The following is a 23515-nucleotide window of genomic DNA, read 5'->3' on the forward strand; positions in this document are numbered from 1 at the left end:
AAACCTGTGTTTTCTCCTCTTGTCTCCACAGACAGTGAAGGGAAGAAGTAGAATCATGTGACCACGTCTCACATGAGGAAGGACAGATTTATCAGACATCAATTCCGTGGTGTTGAATAAGCTTCGCCTCGTTGAGAGGCAGAGAACAGAAATGTAAAAACCTCATTCATTTCTTACTAATGGCCGCCACCTGTTTTGCAACATGTCATGGAAGAGCATACTGAGCCGACAGGAAGTGGGACGGGACTTTTTTTTGAAGGACGATCTGCTTGTACAAATGCAGGTCATTGACTTTTGAAGCTTTTGGTTTTGCAGGATTGTGACAATAGCAGAAGGCATGTATAAAGTAAAATAAAACCAGAGCACCGTGCACTCAGCCCAGACACGGCTTTATAAAATGCACATTTATTGTAGTGTATTATGATGATGATATGACTGAATGTACTGACTTACATTATCCCAATACCGTTGGTGTTTTTTTTTAAACTCCTATTGGGATACAGCATTAGGAAGCTAAAAAGTCTATTATTATATTGAAGTGGTCCTCCTTCCTCCATAGTGCTGACCCTACATTTGTAAAGCTGATCTGTACTTGAGCGTAACCATGTTGATTGTAATTGTCTTTATGTGAGAGTGAACCTTCACATTGACCTACCTGGTGCCATGTAGGGACCCAGTGATGTATATATTCTGTACAGATTCATGGCAAAGCACTAACATGCGCCATCGTACGCCACGTTGACATCCGTCAGCCGCGCAGGGGTGCAGCAGGCCGAGCGGAAAAACCAGCAGAAAAAGAAACGCTGGGTCTTTATTGACTGAAATAAGTTCACCTGCAGCAGTTTGTGCCTCAAGCACAAGCTCCACTGATGTAATTTATGTTGCACATATTCCATTGGATGGATACTCCATTTGATTAGATCTTAGGGTGTGTGTGTGTGTGTGTGTGCTTTGGTGAATGTTACGCCCCATTAGTGCCTCTCAGTGTTTTTAGATTACCCAGTACAGTATAGCATGTATATTTTACAAGGTACACGGCTCTATAGCACTACAAACAGTCCACTATAGTTGACGACATTTGGCAGATCAGTGTCATCGAGTCCGTTCAATCATTGATTTTCATCCTCAGTGGATGGAATTTGTCCTCGGATTAAGGATATTCAGATTTGAGTTGAAGAACTTCTTGACCACACTTGCATCAAAGTTGAAATTTGATTCTCAGAATGGACGCTGTGCTGAAATTACAATTTCTTAGCTACTTGTTTGGACTTCATTGCATTGATATTTGCAGTCCAAACAGCAGATATGAGCCGCTGCTTACTTCACCCTAATTGTGAGCAATTAAACGTTTGAACTATGCCCCAAACAAAGACGGCAGCTAGATTGCAATAGGAGCCAGCGATCATGTACAGATTATTCCTTTGTTGAGGTGAAGGAATTACTCACCTTTTGTCAAATGCCGTCAAGTGCTGGGAAAGTATCTGGAAGAGTCTGCAAGGATCTGGAATTTCACTTCAGCTGTTAAATGACTTAGTCTGTTGCTAAAACGGCGAGTTCTTACCGCCATCAAAGGTTTGTGCGACTACTTCAGAAGGGATTTCCATTAGACTCTGTGGGTCAGAACAGACACCTGAACTTACTTATGGTGAGGATCTGAGCTTTAGTGGATGTAAGCACTCTACTGAGTATATGAAATAATATAATCAGCATACAATCATCAGATTTTTAATGAAAAAAGGCTGAAATCAGAAGGTATAACTGGGGCTAGATGAATAATTAATCAAGAGTGTGTGTGTGTTAGTGTGTGAGTGTGTGTGTGTGTGTGTGCCCAAGGCATGCTATGATGTTTGAACAGGAATAAACATGTTAGTTATACTTTCAGTCACGGTACCTCTGAAGGATAATTCCAGTGTTTGCATTGAGTTTTTGCAGCATTTGTCTCTCAGTACTCAGACTAAATGGAATGTGGTGTTTTGCTCAGGTACGGTGGTGAGTTCATGACAAAATCAGGCTTTGTTGTTTGAGTTCCGTCAATGTTCTTACATTTATGACTTTATTTAAGACTCAAGATGTGGGGGGAAAAAGTTCCTTGTTTTAAAAGCATATTTGAAGATGCTGATCTAATCTGGGTTTTGAGTAAGGTCAAAAATAGACGTGTTTCCTTCTTCGATGAGATCAATTCTTTTGAATAATCATGAAATCAGAAAGAGAAAATACATATAATTTGACCCGATTAAAGCTTATTTATATTCTACGGTTTAGCAGTAGAAAACACGGTGATGCAGTAATTCAGTAAATCACACTGGAATTGTTTGTCACATGACATTTCCACATTCCTGTTAGTAATGTCAGTGGAGATGCAGCCTCAACAGAAACCCCACAATCCTTTGCCCTGCTCCTCCTTCCATGCCCCAACAAGCTAAGTACCCCCACTGCAGAGCCTCTGATAGATGAAACTGGAAGAGTTTTCAATATATGCCAAACTACAAAAACCAAACGAATAAAACTAAATTCTGCCACAATGTTAACTCCATGAGCTCATTATGGCCTCCCCTTTACAATTATGTCCGTTAATCCCATTGGCATCGCTACTACACACCCATTTTCTCCTGCTTTTCCGCTTTTGCGGATCACGGGAGAACTTTGCCGGAGCCTCTTCCTGCTCGCTACGGGCGTCCTCCATTGTAACTGGTTACAGTAATATTAAGGACAATGTTTAATTAATGCTATCAAAGCGTTTCTGATTGAACGTGATATGTAAAGATGTCTTTGATTCAAAATGGTTTGACTGTTTGATATGTCCAATTATGATAGTCATTGTTTCCCTTATTGATCTCGTGGCTGCTCGCTCTTCAGAGGCAGGAACGCTGCCCAGTTCGATTATTGCTCACTAATTATATCTTCCCAAATTGAAATCGATTGATCAGTCAAGAGTGAGCGGTAAGCAGTGGCTGATATAAATGCAGTGTGTTGTATACTGGACAATGTGAATGGGACGCAGCCTCTGAGTTCACAAGCTAACACTAGATGGTAAGAGAAAATCATTAATCTAATTAACATTCCACAAATTGCTATCTCACTGATACGATCTGCACGACTCACTCCGGTCCTGCCACTATAGGAGGTCTGCTCATTAACGTAACTGGACAAACAGGCTGCCTGATAGTTGTAGATCTCAGCCAAAGATATCAGCAGTGGATGATATCTTGCTCAAGAGACCCAGGTTAGTAAAGTTAGCCTGTCATCAAAGCGGAGCAAAATTGGCTGCAAATAAAATGTTATATTAAAACTAAAGTGGCCTGATTTTTAACAATCAGTTGCAAATGTATGACACATTTTAAGTGATAATTAAAGCTTGATTTCTTTTGATTTCTTTTTTTGTCACTGCAAAATAGCTAGCATTACAGTAATCATCTTCGAATGATGAAGATGGTTGGAATAAGTCAGGGTTTACCTTGTCCTTCCTTTATGTCAGTGTGGCATAATGCAGAGAATGGTTGCATAATTGAGCATGGAAGAAATTACAAGATGGAAAGACCCAATCCAAATGGCCCACCCTCATCTATCAGTCGCTCTGCCCCTTTTACACAGTACCTTATTGCATAGTATCAGTGATAATTATATTACTTGAATATAGTGCTATGAACTCTGTTTACAAAATGCTGTCATCTTTTTGGAGACACAGTGTTGTCCGATAAAGGCTGCTTGATATGTTCAGTTTGTTCAACCCAGTATATCCAGTTAATAATACACCTAAATCGTATAAACATGAACCCTGCTGTTGCTTTTTTTATACTGTATATGCCTTAATTCATATGTTTGGCAATCATGATTAAAGGATGTTTATATATATTCATTTGTATGTGTTTGTTTGTTTTAACTAAGTGCTGCACACAATTGAATATTTTTATAGTGTAATACTGTCTATATCTTACTAGGGCATTTCTAATAAGTTATTTAATTTATATATACGTCATGCTGAATGACAGGAGACACACTGAGGTATAATGGATAGATTATGTAGGCCTCTCTACTGGCTCTAACGGAGTTAGAAACTGATCACATATTTTCGTTTCCACTACTGGATGCCAATAGTGGAGCATTTAGAGAGGAGACTAAATCATTATTATTTTAACATTGAAAACCCCATTTATGGATTCAAAAATCAATTAAAAATACACATCAACTCCGATTCCATTTTACTTTTCATGGTTGATGTATAAAGATACCAAGAACAATTTATAACCTTTTGATGATAATCCAGATCACCATGTGGATGGTGTAACTGTAATTATGAGGGGAATGAGCTGCTCGGCGGAGGTCTGCGCGCTCTGAGTGCTTTTCTAGAGATGCATTATCAACACCATTAAGGCCAACCATTTAAAGAGTCAAGTATTGGACAATTATTTTACCCAGGTATAATTCAGCAACACAGAGCAATCAACATTTTATTTATGTAAAATGATTTATAAATTTGCTTGTCCTTTGTTTAGAATGACTCAATCCAATATTACATAGTTAAAAGTGAAGTGAGATTCATTTTAACATATATATTTACTTAATTTATAACATGATTCATTTGATATCTTGTATTCCGTAATTGGCTGTAAAATTAACATAGAAGACCAGTATGCAGCCTGAAGACCTGGTCCTACCGCTGCTGATCTAATTCCGACCAGTAGGGGACGCTACAGTCTCGCGTGTCTCTGTCGTCACTTCCGCTCTCAAAAACAAAATGGGTGGCGCCAAAGCTTGACAACAAAGCTTCCCATAACGGACAAGTCAACTAAAGTGAAGTCTGTGTTTACAATTTGTCTGAGCTTTTTAGTTACGAGTAAAACTGAGCAGTTAAATAAATTTTGAATTTCGGGAATTATGAGTTGAAACGCTTCCTGGGAAAGCTGTCAAGTGTCATTATGGCTTCGAAGTCAGATCAACTTCTTATCGTTGTATCCATCCTAGAAGGTAAGCTGCAGACGTGCTACAACCTGTCCAACCTGCCATTCATTTGTTGTTGAGTTTCTAATGGTTGCTATAGTGTTTCACTCCTGCACTAAGGGCAGCCTGTTGCTTGTGACATTGTTTGCTAGCTGATGTAGTTAATCCAACCATAAAGTGTATTTTACTATCACAATTATTTTAGCACATCTAGAAAATATTTGGAATGTGCAATACAGTGATTCGATTTCTATTATATTTTAGAATCTGTTTGTTGTCAAAGTATACTATTTATCAGATGTATGTAATAAACAAATCAAAGTGTAACTAGCACAACACAACAGATAGTACAAGTGTTCTTCCCAATATGGGAAACAAAATGCTACTCTTAGTGACTGCTGTCGTTTCAACACCATTCTACCGCTTAATGACAGGCATCTCCAAAACTGGGAGATTAGCTTTTATCAACATTTAGGCAATGTTCCTACCGAATCTTAGCCCATTCCTGATAGAAAAAAGAAATGTATGTCAATGCTCTACGCGGAATAGCATCTAAAATACATGTGACTTACCTTAATTTGAGTTTTCGTGCGCTTTTGTTTCTTATTATGTCTTGGTGTTCAGACATAAAGCTCTTAAATTTAGACACTGCTAAAGTATATGAAGTGATCATACTTTAGCATCTGATTTTTAATGTGTGCTATTATGAGAGATGCAATTCAGGGGTTCAAAATTAGTAATATTGCTCCCGACTGTGTAAACCTGTCTTTCCATGCTTAGGTCGTCACTTCCCGAAGAGTTCCCGGCTCAGTCTGCTGGTCCAGGCGAGTTTCGATGGTGAGCAGTTGGCCACAGATCCAGTAGAGCACAGAGATCAGCCACAGTTCAGCACCGAGCTGGCCTGGGAGCTCGATCGCAGGACGCTTCACCAACACAGGTCTGCAGCGTTTACACTTTTACATTTTAAGATACTTTATTAATCCCCAAGACACACACACAGACAGGCAATTATGGAGAGAGATTATCGAGTGAGACTCAGCCATGTGGTGGCACCCTGGAAGTGGTTTTGGGATTTGATGCCTGGCTCAATGGCACTTCAGCAGTGCTCAGCAGGTGAACTGACACATCTCCTGCTACAATCACCACGCTTGACTTAAACCGGCTAGCCTCCGATTTCCAAAACAAATCCTTGTGGATTGAGCTGCTGCCATCCACTGCAGTTTAAAGTTTCACAACATCAAAATGAGAAACTGAATCTATATTATTCATTGGTTTTCAAAATAATTGCTACTGTAGTTAATGTTTGTTTTGGCTTTATATCTTGGATAGTTTATAATACAGGCGACTACATATTTAGAATTCCATGAAGAAATAACAAATGTCCTTCCAGGCTGCAGAGAACTCCCATCAAGCTTCAGTGTTTCACCTTTGACCCTGTGAGTAAGAGGAAAGAGAGCGTCGGGTACATCATCCTGGACCTCCGATCTGTGCAGGAGGCCAAACAGGTGAGCCTCTTCTCTGTCTGTGTAGGCGACATGTTGGAATAGTTGGATCAGTCCAATCCAGCTGCTGGGGCTATTGAAGTAAAGGTGACATTTGTTTTCAGGAGCCTCGCTGGTATCCATTGCTGAGCAGTAAATACACCAAGCAGAAGCCATCCATCCTCCTCAGCATCATGCTTGAGAGCGACAGCAAGTCCTCCATGCCATCTCCTGATAGGTTCAAAGCCAAGAAGGCCCCACCTCGACAAGGTTTGCTGGTTATTTATACTGCTTTCTTATTGCGCTCCGTTGCAAGGCGCGGAGGACTGGTAACCAGTACGATGCTGAATGAACCTACAATTTCTTGTTACCGGTAATCCGTAATGTGACTAAAAGCAATCTCTAATAGAGAAGCACCTTTTATGATTAACTCATTCTTGGCCGTCTGTCTGTCAGTGCAAAGTCAAACCTGATTTTCTGACTTGCATTTTTTCCAAAATAAAATTTTACTTGTTTGGTCAAATAGTCTGCAGTGATTCAAATCCTTCAATCTCTCTTTTGCATTTTCTGTAGTAAATGTGCATCCAACACTTACTCGTACCTCATGCACGTGCATACTAAAATCTCTATCACAAGATAAACCTTTTGAATGGCTGCCATATTTAACATGCTCTGGAAAAGAAGGAGAATTGTAATTAATATGGTTGGTGTTAGATATATTTAATGTTTTTTAATGGCTAGCCTCAGTAAGTCCAGAAAAGAAGGTGAATGTGAGATGTTTGCCTCACAGCAAACAATCAGACCTTTTTTTAAATCTCAGAATTCCTGCTGATCTGATGTTTTAGGTTCTCCTGCATTGACTGATCTTCTACCAGAAAACCTGGAAGCCACACTGATTCCAGATCAGGGTTACCATCAAGTCGGCCCTGCAGATCACTGCTCTGACATGTTTGTCCTGTCAGTCACTGTGGCCTTTGCTACCAAACTGGAACAGGTGAGCGTGGTGCACTCCCACTGAGCGATACATTCTAACCTGAGCTCTTACAAGACTGTAAAAGGTTTCTGCAGATCATTTAATAATATTGCCAACATTATGCCACATTCAGACATTTCTGCATCGTTACGACAGAAACTGTCTCACTGCGATTCTCACCTTGTTGCTCTCCTCAACTTGTGATATTTTTTTTCCATCCACTTAGCTAAATTTAAATAAATAATGCTAAACAGAAACAGATAGTTTTTGGCAAAACAAAAATCAAAATCAGTTAGATTAAAAATATTTAAGGTGACATTTGATTATAAACAGCTGACTAATCAAATTTGTTGTCTTAAATTATACGTGCAGCATTTATTTATCAGCATGTTTTAGATTAATTAATTAACAGCCAAATATGTTGAATCATTGCAACTAATCAATGTATTGAATTGTTAAAGCCAATAAAATCAAACAACCGTGATTTCCTCTTTTCCCACAGTTGATTCCCAGCACGATGAAACTGTCCGCAGAGGGCTCAGAATTCTTCTTCTACTACTCTATGTTGGGAAACGACATCACCAGTGAGCCTTTCCACAACCTGCTGAGCCCCGACTTTGAGCCCGAGCGCGCCTCTGTTCGCATTCGGAGCAGCCAGCGGATCCTCAAGACATTCCTGTCCCAGCAGCCCAGCTTACAGGTGACGCAGGGTGTATTGAGCAGCTCGCGCACATCCACGTCTTCTTGGCCTTCATTATTATGACCCTGTCTGTCCTTAGATCCACCTGTGCTGTGGGAATTATTCTCTTGGCAGCACAGATGTTTCTCTCTCTTCTCTGTCTGCTGCTTCTGTGGATGTGGAGAACAAGGCGGCAGTTGTGGAGGGAGCATTTGTGCTCCGACCTCCAAACCGCATCAAACAGAAGCTGCCGGCTCTGCCTGCCGACCTGCAGCCAACTGTAGGAGTGTCTGTCACCCTGAGGAGGGAGGATGTCCCACCACAGGTCTGCAAACTGAGGAAACATCCTTGGATCATTTCAATCTAATTGTGTGGGCAGGGCATTAGATGGTGATACCAAAAACCTTCTGACTCTGGGACAGTGAGTGTCCCATGGTTTGAACACAGAAACTTGGCTTCACTCAGCATCACTCTGCATTGTCTGTTCTTTCACCAGTCTGCCAGGATCAAAGAAGGAACTGAAGCTCACACACAGTTCCATCCTTCTCCCCATCTTTCTCTCCCTCACTGTGCTCCTCCTCCTCCTCCTGACAAGAGACCTCAAAGCTCCTCTATAGTCCCAAAACTCCTGGACTCTCCTCCAGTTGCTCCACCTCTTCCGCCGCCTTCCTCTCATACAGAGAGCGATGTAGAGAGTCTGTTGGAAGAGCTTCAGCAAGGTAAAAAGCAAGGCGGACAGACAGGTGAGGTTTGGGATCCGCAAGTCATCCGCAGTTTGGACTGAGCCAAAGAATGATAATTGTGTTTCTCCCTCTGTCCAGCTCCAGATTTGCAGGTTTTTGTGCCACAGGAGAGCCATACTGAAGCTGCAGCCGACGGCGGTGCATCATCTGTCAGTGTCTCTGCTCCCAAAGTCTCTATCCCATCTTCTGCCCATCACTATTGCTTCACTCTGGACCTCCACAGCCTGGGAGGTCTCAGGCTGACACACCCCATCGCTGCTACGATCAGGTGATAGTCTTCATCTGCATTTGGACTGGGTCACATCTACAAGCAGCCACTGAATACTTAATGCAGAAAGGAAAGAAAAACATTATATTCATAGGTGTATGTTAAAATGTGTTTTTGTACTTCTATCAGTTTATGTATTTTAGCCCTGAAAACAGCCAGCCTTCCAAACCAGCAGTGCAGCAGTTCTTATATTCTAACATTTAATGACGGTGGGATGTTTGCTGTATTTTAGATATTCGTACCAATTTTTTGGGAGTCCAGCGCCCATCATCACCAACCCTCCTGTGGAGGTACAGAGGAACATGGAGGTGTCTCTGCCTCAGTCTTACTGCGCCTTTGATTTTGCCGCTCTGCCACATCATCTACGGGACACCTTCCTCAGGTAGAGGCGTCAGACCCATTTTTATTACTCTCTCCCCTTGTTGTTGGTATTCTATTTCATATTAAAATATGTCAACATGAATCCGAAATTTAATTAATCTAATTCAAACTCTAAGAATGTATTGAATGGAACTACAAGTACCTTGACAACTGAGTTTACACTACAATATAGCATCTTTATGTTATATTATCTGGGTGCATGATGAATAAGGAAAGCCTTTCAGAAAATTTAGTTCCAAAACGTTTCATACTTCCTGCAGAACAATGTTGGTCCAGCAGGTGGTGCAGTAGGATTGTGTGTCGACATGACTATAACTGCCAAACAGGCTCCGGCTTCATTGCTGTTTGTTAGATTGATACTCCGCCAAGGATGTTATGCTTTTGTCAGTGTTTTTGTCCGTCTACTATTTGTCCGTCCGTCTGTTAGCAAAAGTTATGGACGGATCTTGATGAAATCTTCAGAAAATGTTGGTAATGTTATCAGGAACAGATGTTTAAATGTTGGTGATGATCCAGAAGAGATCCCAGATTCTGGATCACTTTGAAACTTTTGTTAACATACCACCAAATTAAAATTTCTGATCCGGATTATTCAATTCACTCACCAAAAATCACAGTCAGAACCACTGTTCAAAGAAACAGTGAGTGTTGTTTTTTGGTTCATGCTATGCTATGTTTGAATTTACATGACATTTACATGTGTGCATGCTGTAGAGTTCCTCTGGTGGTTGAGGTGTGGCACAGAGACTCCACCAGCAGAGACCAGCTGATCGGACGAGCCTCCATCCAACTGTCTCCCCTGCTGAGCTCTGAGAGGAGCAGATTCACGGCATCAACAGGAGAGCAGAGATGGAAACAAACTCATCAAGAACGGATCCCCGTGACCAAAACACACCAGTAAGAAACATCCCAGACTGACACTTCAATTTAATTCAATTCTTTTTTTTATTTCTATAGCGGCAGATCATAATAGAACGTTATATCAAGGCACTTTACAGATGTAGCAGGGAAAGATAGAACCCAACTTGTCCCACAAGAGCAAGCACTTTGGTGACGGAGGCAAGGGAAAACTTCCCTTTAACAGGCAGAAACCTTGAACAGAACCCAAGACTCAAAGTGGGCTGCCTTGACCGGTTGGGTTGAGGAAGAGAGAGAGAGGTAGAAAGACAGCGTGGGAGAGACAGAGACAAGGACAGGTAGGAGGAGAGTCAAAAACAAAGAGAGGGAGCAGAGAAAAGCATCCAGTAATTTTCAACATATAGGCAGCAGAGCAAACCACAGACTAAAGAGCTGCTATATATAAACTATATGCTCATCCTAGCAATAAGCACTCCTCATGTGATGCATGTCAGCCAGGGTTCAACAACTTCTTCTGTTATTCTCAGTGAAAAGGTGGCAGAGCTGAGTTATGTGGCGACCCTGGAGGACCTGGGATTAATTAAAGCCAGAGAAATATTTGTGTCTGACTCTTCACAGGTAAGAGGGTGTGTGTGTGTGTGTGTGTGTGTTCTTATTGTGAACATCCAGAATTCAGTCGTAGCACGCATGCTGGTGTAATTCTGTGATATACAAAATGATGTTTTTGCTTATTGGATGGTCCTTATTTAAAACTCCAATCACATAATCTATTAATAAAGGAATGCATACATTACAATATCCAAATAACCTTATTTTTCTGATATTAAAATGTATTAAATTAATACATTTGTAATTTAATTTTAATATTTAAGATACATAATACATTTTCTATAGCTTTGATTGCTCATCTGAACATCAGTATCCCTCTGAGGAGCAGTTTTTGTACCACTTTATTATTTAAAAATTATACTTTTGCCTCATAGCTTGGTGTTACATAAAAAGTCTCTTAGTGTGTCCTGGCATTCATGTGTTATTAAGTGGCTTTAAATATCCGGTCGCAGAGACAATTCTTTTTTATGCCTCACAGAGATGCTCTAAAGTTTCACTGGGGTACCTACTAAACTGACAGATTGCTGTATGAAGTTTTGCAGTCATGTTTTCCCGGTCTTTATTTACAGAATGAACCTGCAGTCCCTATAAGGCCACCTTGCCACCCCACAGCACCCAGACCCTGCACTGATCCCTGCCTGAATCCTGTCCCACTGGCCCCCGAGGCTCCAAGCGGTCCCAGAGACACCCTGGAGTACCGCACAGCTCTGGAGCTGGAGCTGTGGAAGGAGGAGCAGGAAGATCTGTTTGATGATCAGGTAAAAACAGGACTGAAAATAGCGAGACACATCAAACGTACTGATAAAATCAAGTTTATATCATATTTTACTTTATGAACAGTTTGACATTATGTATTTATTGCTCCTTATACTACAGTAAATGACTAAAATACACGCGGATATAGTTAATATAATAAATAGTCCATTTATCAATTAGGCCCACGTGGAAAATGTGATATTTGACCCTCATAATAACTCTTTGACATAATGCTGAGTGAAATATGAATGCAGAATAAAGTATTTAAACTTGTTGTTGGTTTCAGCTGAGGAAGAAGGAGCTGAGCCACATGCAGGCTCTGGCAGAGGAGTGGAAGAAGCGGGACAGAGAGAGGGAATCTCTGGTCAAGAAGAAGGTGCAGGGCTCACAGCGACTTGCACAAATACACACAATGTTCAGACATTACGTTATATATGCAACATGTCCTGTTGGCACTGACCCATGCGGCACTCAAATCTGACTCTTTTAATGTCTCATCCTGAAACCTCTGTCTGCTTGTAGGAGGTGGAGTATAATGCATTGGAGGAGCAGCTCCATAAGACGCTGTCTGATCTGGAGAAAAGAGAGAAGCAGCTGGCAGAGGCGGAGCTGGAGGTCGGACTCGCCTCTTACACTGCGTGCTACGTTGAGATAATACACTCTACTTAATAAATAATGACATTCATACAGATTATTAGACACAGCGTCTGTTCAGTGTCATGTTTTGTGCTTGTTTATTTAGATTACTTATAAAGGTGCTTTTAACATGTTGTGTTTTTTACATTTATAGTTGAATTTAATGGACTGAATCTTAATATATTATTTTATTAATCTATATTATATGAATAAATATATATATCAGAATATATTTCTGTCATGGGACCTCCATGAAATAAATTAGAACAGTAAGAAATACATTATGTAATTTCTTCATTTTAAATTATAGAATAAATTGTTGACAATAGCTGATCTAAGATCAATAGAAAAATGATAATTATAGACATAAACCAATTAAACATTTCCTCTAACAAATGTCAAAGTAACATCATCAAAGGAGTTACATTTTATTAATTATCATTAATTAATGATGGAAATAATAGCAAATTACTGTATATCTTGCTTTTCTGTATGAGTGGAAGCACAGTGTGAAACTGTTATTGTAGCGATTCTGTCTGACTATCATCGTGTTCAGACGCAGAGGCTGCAGAGGGAGCTGCGGGTGGAGCACGACCTGATCCAGAGGAAGCTGCAGGCAGAGCGCGAACTTGCCCGGAGGGAGACGGAGGAGACCAGCAGGAGGCTGCAGGAGGAGTGTGACCACCGACTGGTGCTGGAGAGAAACAAAGAACGACTGATGGAGGAGGAGCGAGCCCGGCTGCTGCAGCAGGTTCGGAGAGAGAGAACTGCTGTTTGTGTAGGAATGAGTTTAAATAAAACCAAATTCTTCTTTCTTGGATTCCGTTTTCCAGATTTCAGATTGGGAGTCACGGTATAAGCGGCTGGAGAAAGAGTTCCAGCTCTACAGGGAACAACAGAATGTCAGACCCGAGTTCAGACTGCAGTCAGAGATCAACCTGCTAACTCTAGAGAAGGTAATCAGCTGGTTGTCCGTGGTTACCATCAGGGTACCGGGAAAAATAAAGAACATATGTGGTGAGACTGCTGGGATTGGCTCCAGCTTGGCCCGCGACCCAATAACGGATTAAGTGGTTGGGACAATGAATGAATGTTTTGGGTTCATGCTCATCGTTTATCAGTCAACAGAAGGGGAATATTAACTGTCTGTTACTCTGAAGGTGGAGCTGGAGAGGAAGCTGGAGACCACCACCAAGTCCAAGCTGCACTACAAGCAACAGTGGGGGCGGGCCTTAAAAGAGCTGGCCAGGTTCAAACAGGTACTGATCTTCTAGAGCACGTGTGGAAAACTACCACCAGAGAGTACCTTATCAAGCGGTGTCGCTTTACCTGAAGCAAATTTAAACATCATAGAAAAGCTCCTCACAGTTATTGTCCTATGAATTCATTTTGCTAATGATTCATTAGCAAAATATCTCAAGGATTGCCCATTGTGATTGCTGATGTCTTCAAATGTCTTTTTCTATTTTCTTTTTTCTCACGACAAGGGGTTAAATGATTCATATTCAGCTTTCCGTCATGGAAAGCCAGGCTCGGGCTGCTGTCCTGACAGCAGTCATATTTCACAGCAGATAATAGTAGTTTTTCTGTGTTGGGACATCTGAGAGATCAAACACTGGAGGTTTTTAATCTGCTGCTGGAGGGGATCTGACAGTGTTAGGACATTTAACAGCTCTGTTTAAAGACACGGGGCGAGCAGAGGAAACTGAGCTCAGCCCAGCCGGCATCCGTCAGCTGGCACTACATCACGGTTGTGGAAGCATCCACAAACACACGAGTACACATGTACAGTATATGCACTGAATGCATGTGTTAATGTATGGAAAGACAGATGAGGATGTGCACACTGGCTCAGATTAAAATTAGTTTAGCACAAGTATGGAAACATTAGCAGCAAAATGTCAAGATGCCACTTCACATTCTGGTTGTGACAGAATCATAGCTTGAGTTTGTTCACTTCTTTGCTTCCTTAACTTTGCCTCTAGAGCTATAATCAGGTTACAAGTTTAATTTAATGATTGATGCTTGATTATTAGCAAGCTTTACGGCACTGATGGCCAATCAGATCCATGAAAAAGTCCATGTATTTAGTGCCTCATCCGCCGTGCACAGGCTTATAGTTCGATGTACTTTTCAGCGTCTTGTTCATCCAACTTTGTTCCCACTTCGCAACCCGACTGATCACTATGGTGACAATCGTGGATGTGTGAACAAATTAAACGTGAGGTTTTTGAGAACAGAAATGGAAAACGTCAGGGGTGTTCTATAAAAGCAGCGTTTGGTCAGTTGCAGAGGGAAGGAGATAACACACAGGGCCTCTGTGACACCCGGCATGGCGTGCGTCTAGAACCCGCCGCAGGGCGGCCGTGGAAGTGCATCATCCCGTTGGTTAAATTAGCCTGAGTGAAGGGAAAAGAAAGGGAGGGAGAGAGAGAGAGGTGTGTTTTTACACCAGAGCCAAATATTTAGCTGAGGTGAAGTAGACAATGTGTGAGAGCCACCTCTTAACAACGCACACACACACACACACACACACACACACATACACCACTAAGTGGGGCTTTAGTTATCCTAAGTCTAATGTAAGCACACACACATACACAGCTCTTATCTGACAAACTAATAACTGTTACTGACGTCAACCAGCTGGAAAACTGCATAGACAGTTTTACTCTTTTCTGTTTCTCTCTTTTCTTTTGCATCACTTCCCCCCCTCTATTTTCACTCCCTCTTTCTTTCTTAACCTAATTTTTTTTTTGGCTGCTCTCTACAACCGTCAGATGGTCTAATCTTTCTTTCTCCTGTCCCTGTAGTTCACACTTTTTCACGCCCTATTTTCTTTTTTTCTCACACTTCATTTTCAGGACTATTTTTCTTTTCCTGCCTTTCTTTGCTCTCCTTCTCGCTCTCTCCTTCTTACCATGCCCATCCTCCCCCCCACCCCCCCACCCCCCTCTAAGTACCACATCATCGTAAAGAAAACATAGTATGATTTATGCATCTCTAAGGGGGTTCAGTGCTGAGTGTCACCCCCCACCTATTAATCATCTTTGGGACTGCTTTGAGCTATAAGCTAGCCAGCGCTAACTATTCAGATGTCACACTCTCGCTTTTTATAAAATATCAGGCCTGTGTTTACACGACCATCCGTCTTGGCGCTCTGTGGTTTTTAAAGCAGGCGCTTGTTTGGCTTTTCCCGGGCTCTCCTCGTCTATTTATTCTCTCCTCTCAGCGCCTTGCATGGCGTGCTGTTTAGTTCAAGTTGGATCATAAAAATTCTTGTTGGAGGAATAATGTGCTTTTCAAACCGGGAGGTGCGGGCAGCCAGAGAGGCAGAACGAGATTTAATATCCAGACAGCTCTGAGGTATTAGATCAGAGAGTTAGCTTTTTAAATTCAAAATATTGGGACAAGGAGCTTAAGTTGGTCTATTCAAAGCAAAAATATTGGGACAAAGAGATTAAAGTTCTGAGCAGAGGAGCTAAACTTGGTATTTTTGAAGACTGGAGTTCAGTCAACTAAAGTTGACTTTTTAAAAGCTGGATGGGGGGTAACTAAACTTGTTCTTTTTTATCAGCCAGTATATTAACATTCATTTATTGGGCGCAATAACACCTTGAGACCATCCATCTCGTTTTCGAGGGGGTCCTAATTAAAAAGAAAGTAGGTCAGAATATGTTGAAATATTTATAAAGCCCAACAGTAACAGGACCTGTCAGTACAAAAGTCCAAACAACGGTCAGTCTCCTCAAGTGAACAAATCTGGTTTTTTTTATTATGATGGTGAATTTAATTGATTGGAGATCAGTCGAAAACCTTAAGTGTAACTGATAATACTGCAAAATAGCGAGAGAGAAAAAATGTCGAATAAATGGTATTCATTGGATACAGGGTTTTAATATTAGAATTTTGTCTCAGTTTTATTACCTGGAGTTGACTTTTGAGAAATGGTACATTTTTCACGTTAGGATGTAAAGTCAGTCTCTAGATGATCCAGGAGTTAAAGATTACAAAATTATTTTTTAACAACTTGTTCATAAATATAATAAGTTAAACCACTCTCTCATTTGTAATTGGCTGGTCAGCAACCATCAAATATTAAAGAAAGGGATTGGAAGTATGGTAAGAAATTATAATACAAAGATGTGCGTTGTTGTCAAATGCAAAATTACCAGATTATTTTTGGGCTACTGTTTTCAAGCTTCGAGTTTGACAGTATGCCTTGACCAACGTAAAAATAAGCAGATAGTTTCCTAATGAGAAAATAATTTACTAAATACTACAGCTGTGTTCTGTGATGATGAATGATGTGAGAATAATTCTCTCATAGGTTAACACACAATCTGAAACCAATTGAACCTCCCCCTGCTGACCATTAGATGTAATGTTTATTTAAAGAATCTAAATGCATGTTTTTTGGTAGAGGGAGGAAACCAAAGCAGACAGACGGAGAATGAAACAACAACCCACCACGTGCATCATATAGTTTATACAATAAATGCTTGTTTTTCTCTTCTGGCTCGTCAGTTACTTTAATTTGTCCAGAAACCTGTCTCTAATAAAGATTAATTGTTCTAATCAGTCTGAAAAAAACATTCTGAACAACTTCTTTCCTCTGACCAGCTGTCCTTTACTGTCAAACAAGAACCAAGAAAAACAGAGTATTCATAAAGAGAATACTCCAAAATTATTATGGATAATAAAAATACAATCTCTTGTCGATTAATCAAGTAATTATGTGATTATTTCTGCTCCATAAAAGCCTGAAGTTTGCCAGAATAAATACATCTGAACAGAAAGAGTTGGAAAATGAGACGTGATGTTACGTTTTAATAAAGAAAAACGCCTTTGCAAAAACAAGCCTGGTTATAGATGATGGAAGGAACAAACATTCAGATTGAGTTTATGGTGTGAAAACCGCGAAACATTTTAGAAATGTTTCAGTATCAAATTTAATGCACGTCCTTGTTGATTAGTCAGTCGGTTTGCTTCAGTTCATCATCTGGATGCTGGTAGCCTGTTTCTATGAAACTGTCTCACAAACAGCAGATGCAGCATGTCGTCTAACATCCTGGAATATTATGGTGCTAGTGTTTAAGGAGCGAGGAGCAAAACAGGTCTCATCATATATTCACCATAACAGGTTTGTAGACCGCTGCTCTATTTATTAGATGGTTTCAGCCTTGCTGGGGTAAAACACACAAAAAAAACATTAACAGAACTCCGAGTTTTGTAAATCCTTGTGTTCGTTCCGAGGCTTTAAATAATGGCAAACTAAAAGTGATGTCACCAAATCAGGCTGATAGCCATAAGTTGTTCTAATGATAAAGTTGCTCCTATGCTGTAAGTATAAACTGAAATTTTTTTAAAGTATCAGAAACTGGGTGTCAAGCAGCTGAAACAATTAATGTACTTGTAATCCAAAAATATTTAATATATGTACGGAACTTTTAAGAAATACATTCTGCCATTTAATTTATTCCTGTTTTTATTGAAATTCAGATATGCATTTTCACGAATATCAATACATTTCAAACCACGCCCGGTTGGAGTCAAAGAATAACAGAGAGATCAGTTTTTATCTTTACATTTGGAGGTGTTCGGACCCGACCGCGGCTTCTATCGCAGACAAACACACCACATTCTTAAACTCTGCTCCTGTGTCTCTTATCTCCTCCTTATCGCTGTAAAAAGTGAACAGAGCAGCCTGTAAATACTGATCTAACCCCTTCCAGACACTAAATCCACAGCTGATATAAAGCAACCGGAGAGTTATGTAACCCTGTGTGTTAATCTAATCTCATCAGAGCTGGAGTTACGATTGGTGAGACGGGTTCCTTAGACCTTTGCTCAGTGATTATGGTACCATTTCACTTAAATCTGGACCAGCAAGCCATGTCAATGACAGATGATAATAATACAGAGGCAGCGTTTATGGTGTTCATTTGCATTCTTGCCATCATTCATGCCCAGCCTGCATAATTTATAGTTTCACCATACACAAGGCAGTGTAATTTATCACAGATGCAGGCCTCCACTGATTGTTTGCTTGCACGAATTCTAGAACGATTATGACACCTTCACAATAAAAGCTTAACATTTTATTTTTTTTCTTTCTTTTTTCTGGCGGGATCTTGTTCACACTCCTCATCAGAATGGTTCACAAGCTACAGCTGGAGTGGTAGGCCCATATTAGGTGTAGATTTAGCCCCAAATTTGGAATTGGTACTGGTAAAAATGTCAATTGAAAAATATTCATAACATTATACAATGATAAATTATTCACAAACGGAGCTAGTGAGTAATTTTCCCGTGGTTTTTTCAATATCTAATATACTGTCTGTCGCAGAAACGAAAAATTATCACATCTGTTTTTCCCTGATATTATGTTTAATTTCAGATGTTAAAATAGAGCTGCAATTATTGGTCAGTGAGTCATCGCTAAAAAGAAACAATTGGTTTAAAATGTTTAAGCGGATTTGTTGCTATAACCACAGGATAGGTAAATACAGTTGTGTCCATGCTTTACCCATCACATGCACATGCAACCTCATGCAGCACCGATAATAAACTCCCACTGAACCCCTACAGGTGGCGAAGCTGCTCTGAAAACTACCTCTGAGAAAAGTGTGTCCACATGTGAGCGATGGGTTGAAAGTGTTTGTATGAGACGTCCTCCCACATCTGCTCCAACTGTTGACCTCTGAAAGTAGAAGGGAGTAATTGATTGGGGGGAGAGGAGAAGTTACACTCTGGTCATTTACCCCCAACCCCCCCACCCCCCCACCCCCCACCCCCCACCCAGACTGTCTTCCATCTGGATGCAGCTCGCCTGGGTTTCCTCGAGTTCGCCGTCATTTGGCCTGCCTGAGCTGTTGGACGTCATCTTCTGCTGCCAAGCTGCTTTGTACAGGATGGCATCAAGTTTCTTGTGTGATCTCATGCGTGTTAAGAATAACATCCTCTTCATTTATTGTTTTACTCTTTAATAATATTTAAACAAACGCAGAGCGCTTTCTGCTGCCCCAGTCGCCTAGTGGATGATTATTGGACATCTTCATCCTGACCCACGTTCATTTGAACTCAAAGGTTGCCGCGACAAACCAGCTTCTGACGTTTTATGTTGCGCTGAAAGTTACATTCTCGTCTTCTGCACCCACCGGGCTGCAGCTATCAGCTCTTTTAATTAATATTCAACAAATCCTTACAGTGTTGGAAATAGAGAAAACAATGGCTAAATAAAGAGGGGACAGTAAAGCATACATCAAGTTTATCATTGGCTGCAGCAAGTAAGGTCAGCAGGTGTAGGGAGCCCTTCACCGCAGCGAAGGGTTTGCATTACCCAGGCTCCCGAACAAACCATGAATATAACTTCATGATGTAAAATAGATCTGCTGCAACGCCATGAGTTTTAGTAGCTTTTCTCCTTCGCCCCGTCTTCCTCCTCTCCCCCCCATCGAGGCCTCAGTATCACCTCATCCTCTAATTGTTTCAGGACCCGGTCTCAGATTGTCCTTGGCAGCGGGCACTAGAGAAAATGTTTAGCATGTTTGTTTTTGTAGTAATTAGCCCTAAAACGGCCTGTAATACAGACGGCTAATGGTCCACAGAGAGCTGGGTCTGTGTCAACACACCGTGTGTGTGTGTCTGTGTGTGTGAATGATGTGTTCATGAGAGATTGTGTTTTTTCATGTGTGACTGTGAATGTGTGTTTTTTTTCTCTCTCTTAGGATGTGAGATGGCCAGGCGTGTGAAAATGGAAGGTTTCCGCAATAATGTGAAACCGTTAGCTTTCCCATCCAAAGTCAGCTGGCTGGTCGTTCTGCTCTGTATCACCAGAACTCAGACAGATTCCAGCTTCTCACATCACCCCCTCACCCCGTTAGCGAAGCAGCGAAAGAATGTCATTTGTGTGTTATGTGCATGAGAAGGATGTGTAAATTTGCTAAAAGAGCACTATTCTGACTAATATATTGTCCCACCCCCGGGACTTTGACCATTTCTTGCATTACAGCAGTAGAAATTAGTGATAGTAGTACCGGCAAGTGTTCTCCTGGTTTGGTGGCCTGAATGTACGAGGGGATAGTCCTGCTGCCCCGTTTCTTTCACCCGCCTCCTCTGTAATGTTGTAATCCTTGCAATGATCAATGGGAATTGGGTCGGACCAGAACAGAGTGACCGGACAACCGTCTTTGATTTAATTGAAATGAGTCATTATGTTTCATTCAAATGCTTCTGTTGTTTCAACAGAAATCATTGGTGTGTGCGAGCCTACGGTCACTCTGTGAAGGCACATTTTCCCACCAGGTTTTGGGATATAAACCTGCAACCGTTAAACTGTATCACACTTGATTTATAATCAGAGATTAGTGTTTTTGTTTTCCCTCCTCAGACACTCTTGATTTATTAGCATCCAGCTGTAAGCTTGTAAAGCCCAGGTTGGTATTATGGGTAATTTTGAGAGAAGTCTGGCCAGGCTGACTCTGAAGTGAAGGTCAGAGCAGCTGAGAGAAATATGGCTTTTAGACATTTTTACGAAGTTTTCTTTCTGTTCTCATCGTGCTTAGTGTTGGTCTTTGTGTGAATTCTCCAAGTCCTGCAGCATTTTTTTCAGGGAGGCTTTATGAAAATGTAAAACCAGACAAATTAATCACCGAACGCCACTCTGTGTAATGAAGACAAGCAGCTTCTTGGCATCTTAACCGCACACATTTCAGCAGTGGGTTCAGAGGTTTGTTTTTAAATATTCTCAGTTCAGATTTGATCTGTAGACAACAGACAAAGTCAACATGTCTGAAATCACTGCGCTGGTCGTGGAGTGACTGCAAACCCTCACGTGATAACATGACGGGGCGAACAATTAGCCAACTCAGCTGATGTGATTTGTGTGTTTGCAGCGGGAGCAAGAAAATGCAATGGTACGTCTGAAGAAGCAGGAAGCAGAGCTGGAGTCCATGAGGCAGCGTTACCTAGCAACAGAGCAGAGGGAGGCAGTCCAAGATAGACAGGAGCTGGACAACATCAGGAACGAACTCAACAGGTGATGATGATGATGATGATGATGTCAGATCTTTATGATTTATTTTGCTTCACCATTTTCAAAATAATTACACATAAATAACTGAGAGATGTTTTGAGCTTTTGAATTAACATATTCGAATTGTTAAAGATAAAACAATTTGCTAAACTGTCGCAATTTTTTTATAAGAAAATTGCTGGTTCACTTTTTTTTGTCTCACATTATTTATTTTTGGGACATTGTACAGAATAAATTATTACTTGAGCATTTAAGGGAATAATCTGAAGATAAATCACCGACAAAATGAAAAGAAACGCCACTTGTAGCTTTTAACATTTTTACAGTCTGATATGTTTTCTCTTGTTACAGTTTACAGAAAGTTTTAATCACGACCAAAGCTGCTAACATACCAATTTAAAATATAATACTGCAATTTGGTCATGTTAGATTGCTAATTAGTGTGAGGGAATCACCCTGTCAGCGTGAAATGTTAAAATCAGTCAACATTCTGGTTAAACATTTTCATAAAATTTGAGTCTTAACATTAAAATAGATTCATATAGGCAAAATGTAACGCACAATAGCAGCAGCATGCTAACGTTTGTAATTGTATGGAATAATATTTTTGCTTAATAAATAAATTCATAATTTAGGATCATATTTAATTAATGAAATTATTATTATTGCATTTTACAGATTAAAGCAGCAGGAGGATAAATTAGACCCCGCCCCATCCGCTAGTGGCCCCGCCCCTCCTCAGACACTCAGTGAGTGCGCTGATGAACACCTGAGTCGTCTTTTAGAGGAGAGGGACACTCTGCTTCGGACAGGAGTTTACACTCATGAAGATAGAATCATCGCTGAGCTCAACAGACGGATACAGGACGCCATGACGGAGAGAGGGACTTGCTGACCGCTGCTGGAACCGACCAATCATAGACAGTCGCGCCTGAGTCTGCATGTGAGCCAGCTCCTGACACCGGATCTGATCTGAGCTCTGATGTAGTTTTCAAAACTGTAATATAGATTTAGGCTCTAGATTAAATATTGCAGCAGCGAAAATAGAATTCATAAAGCTAGAAAGACGGAAAGCAAGTCGTCTGATGTTTGAATGCTACGTGTCACTCTGAGACATACATGTGTGAAGGAATCCCTTCTCTGATGTGTGTGAACCCTGCTGACGAATTGGTTTCATGGTTTGAGGAACAATTAGGAGACGATGCCAGAGTAGATGAAATAATTCATTGTCAATATTTAAATAAAGACATTAAAAACAAAATGGCAGTTAATTGGCATTTTGAGAGCACTTGGTCATAAATGAGATAGATGTGTCATTATGGGAAGTTTTCTCATAGCTGCAAGATATTCTTTGACTTATGTGGTACAAAGTCAGTTCCAAGAAAACGTCTGTTACTTTGCAATGTTTTTTGTGCAAGGATACGTTGCTCAACAGCGGGAAGTGAACCGGATGGATGTGTACGGGTTCACAATTCAGCTGAGATGGTAATTATAAATCTGACAAATGAATAACAGAGCAGTTCAATCATATGACCAATACTAGTCAAATGTTTGGACATGTCTGCTCTTTCATTCTATTTTAAAGAATCTCCAATCTAAAACACATTTTAAGTTATTTTACTCTTTTTTTTTTTACTACATACGGTAATTCCATATGTCTTTATTCATAGTTTTGATGTCTTCAGTGAGAATCTACATTGTAAATCTGAATACATTGAGTCAGTTTCAGTACTCCACCATCAGTACAGGAAAAAAAAGACTTCAGTTTTTCTTTTGAATGCAAACTAGAAGACTTTAACCCTATTTTATGGGTGGGGGGGGGGCGTTCTAAATTTGTTTGGCGATGATGGAGATTTCGGATGTGATTGCTAGTCTCACGTATTTTTTATCTGTGTTTTACACGTATGTTCTCGTGCCTTCATAGTTCAGTACGTAATCCTCAGCTTCTTCTGGAATGGCGTGGCTTTGATAGATTTAAATGCTTCCTGCTTGTCAGTAGCCATTCTTGTTTCCTCTTCCATGTCATTCCAATATGGGACCAAATCCTTAAAACCTTTTCTAAATCTATGAAAACACAACCATTGTTCATCCAGTTTGAACAACATGAAGCAGAACTGTGGACTTCTGAGTATCACTGCGATGTAAACCGTTCTCTA

At 40.6% G+C, this 23515-nt stretch overlaps 2 protein-coding genes across 2 annotated transcripts in view; both read left to right on the plus strand.

The window, feature by feature from the left end:
- znf608 (zinc finger protein 608) overlaps nt 1–51 on the plus strand; it is a 36715-nt gene extending 36664 nt beyond the window's left edge. The window contains exon 9 of the mRNA XM_068738610.1: nt 32–51. Within this exon, the coding sequence (XP_068594711.1) occupies nt 32–51 (20 nt within the window). The remainder of the gene's footprint in view (nt 1–31) is intronic.
- A 4865-nt stretch (nt 52–4916) lies between these two features.
- Nucleotides 4917–22335, plus strand: cep120 (centrosomal protein 120). Its single transcript, XM_068760882.1, is given in 20 exon segments — nt 4917–4965; nt 5719–5875; nt 6329–6443; nt 6545–6689; nt 7265–7413; nt 7895–8149; nt 8151–8396; nt 8568–8790; nt 8893–9082; nt 9315–9464; nt 10178–10360; nt 10849–10939; nt 11500–11688; nt 11973–12062; nt 12209–12301; nt 12879–13073; nt 13156–13278; nt 13483–13581; nt 21220–21362; nt 22038–22335. Coding segments are annotated over 20 exon segments (3183 nt in total).
- The last annotated feature ends 1180 nt before the right edge of the window (nt 22336–23515 follow it).

This window comes from Brachionichthys hirsutus, chromosome 4 (assembly GCF_040956055.1).
Source record: "Brachionichthys hirsutus isolate HB-005 chromosome 4, CSIRO-AGI_Bhir_v1, whole genome shotgun sequence".
Lineage (NCBI taxonomy): Eukaryota > Metazoa > Chordata > Actinopteri > Lophiiformes > Brachionichthyidae > Brachionichthys > Brachionichthys hirsutus.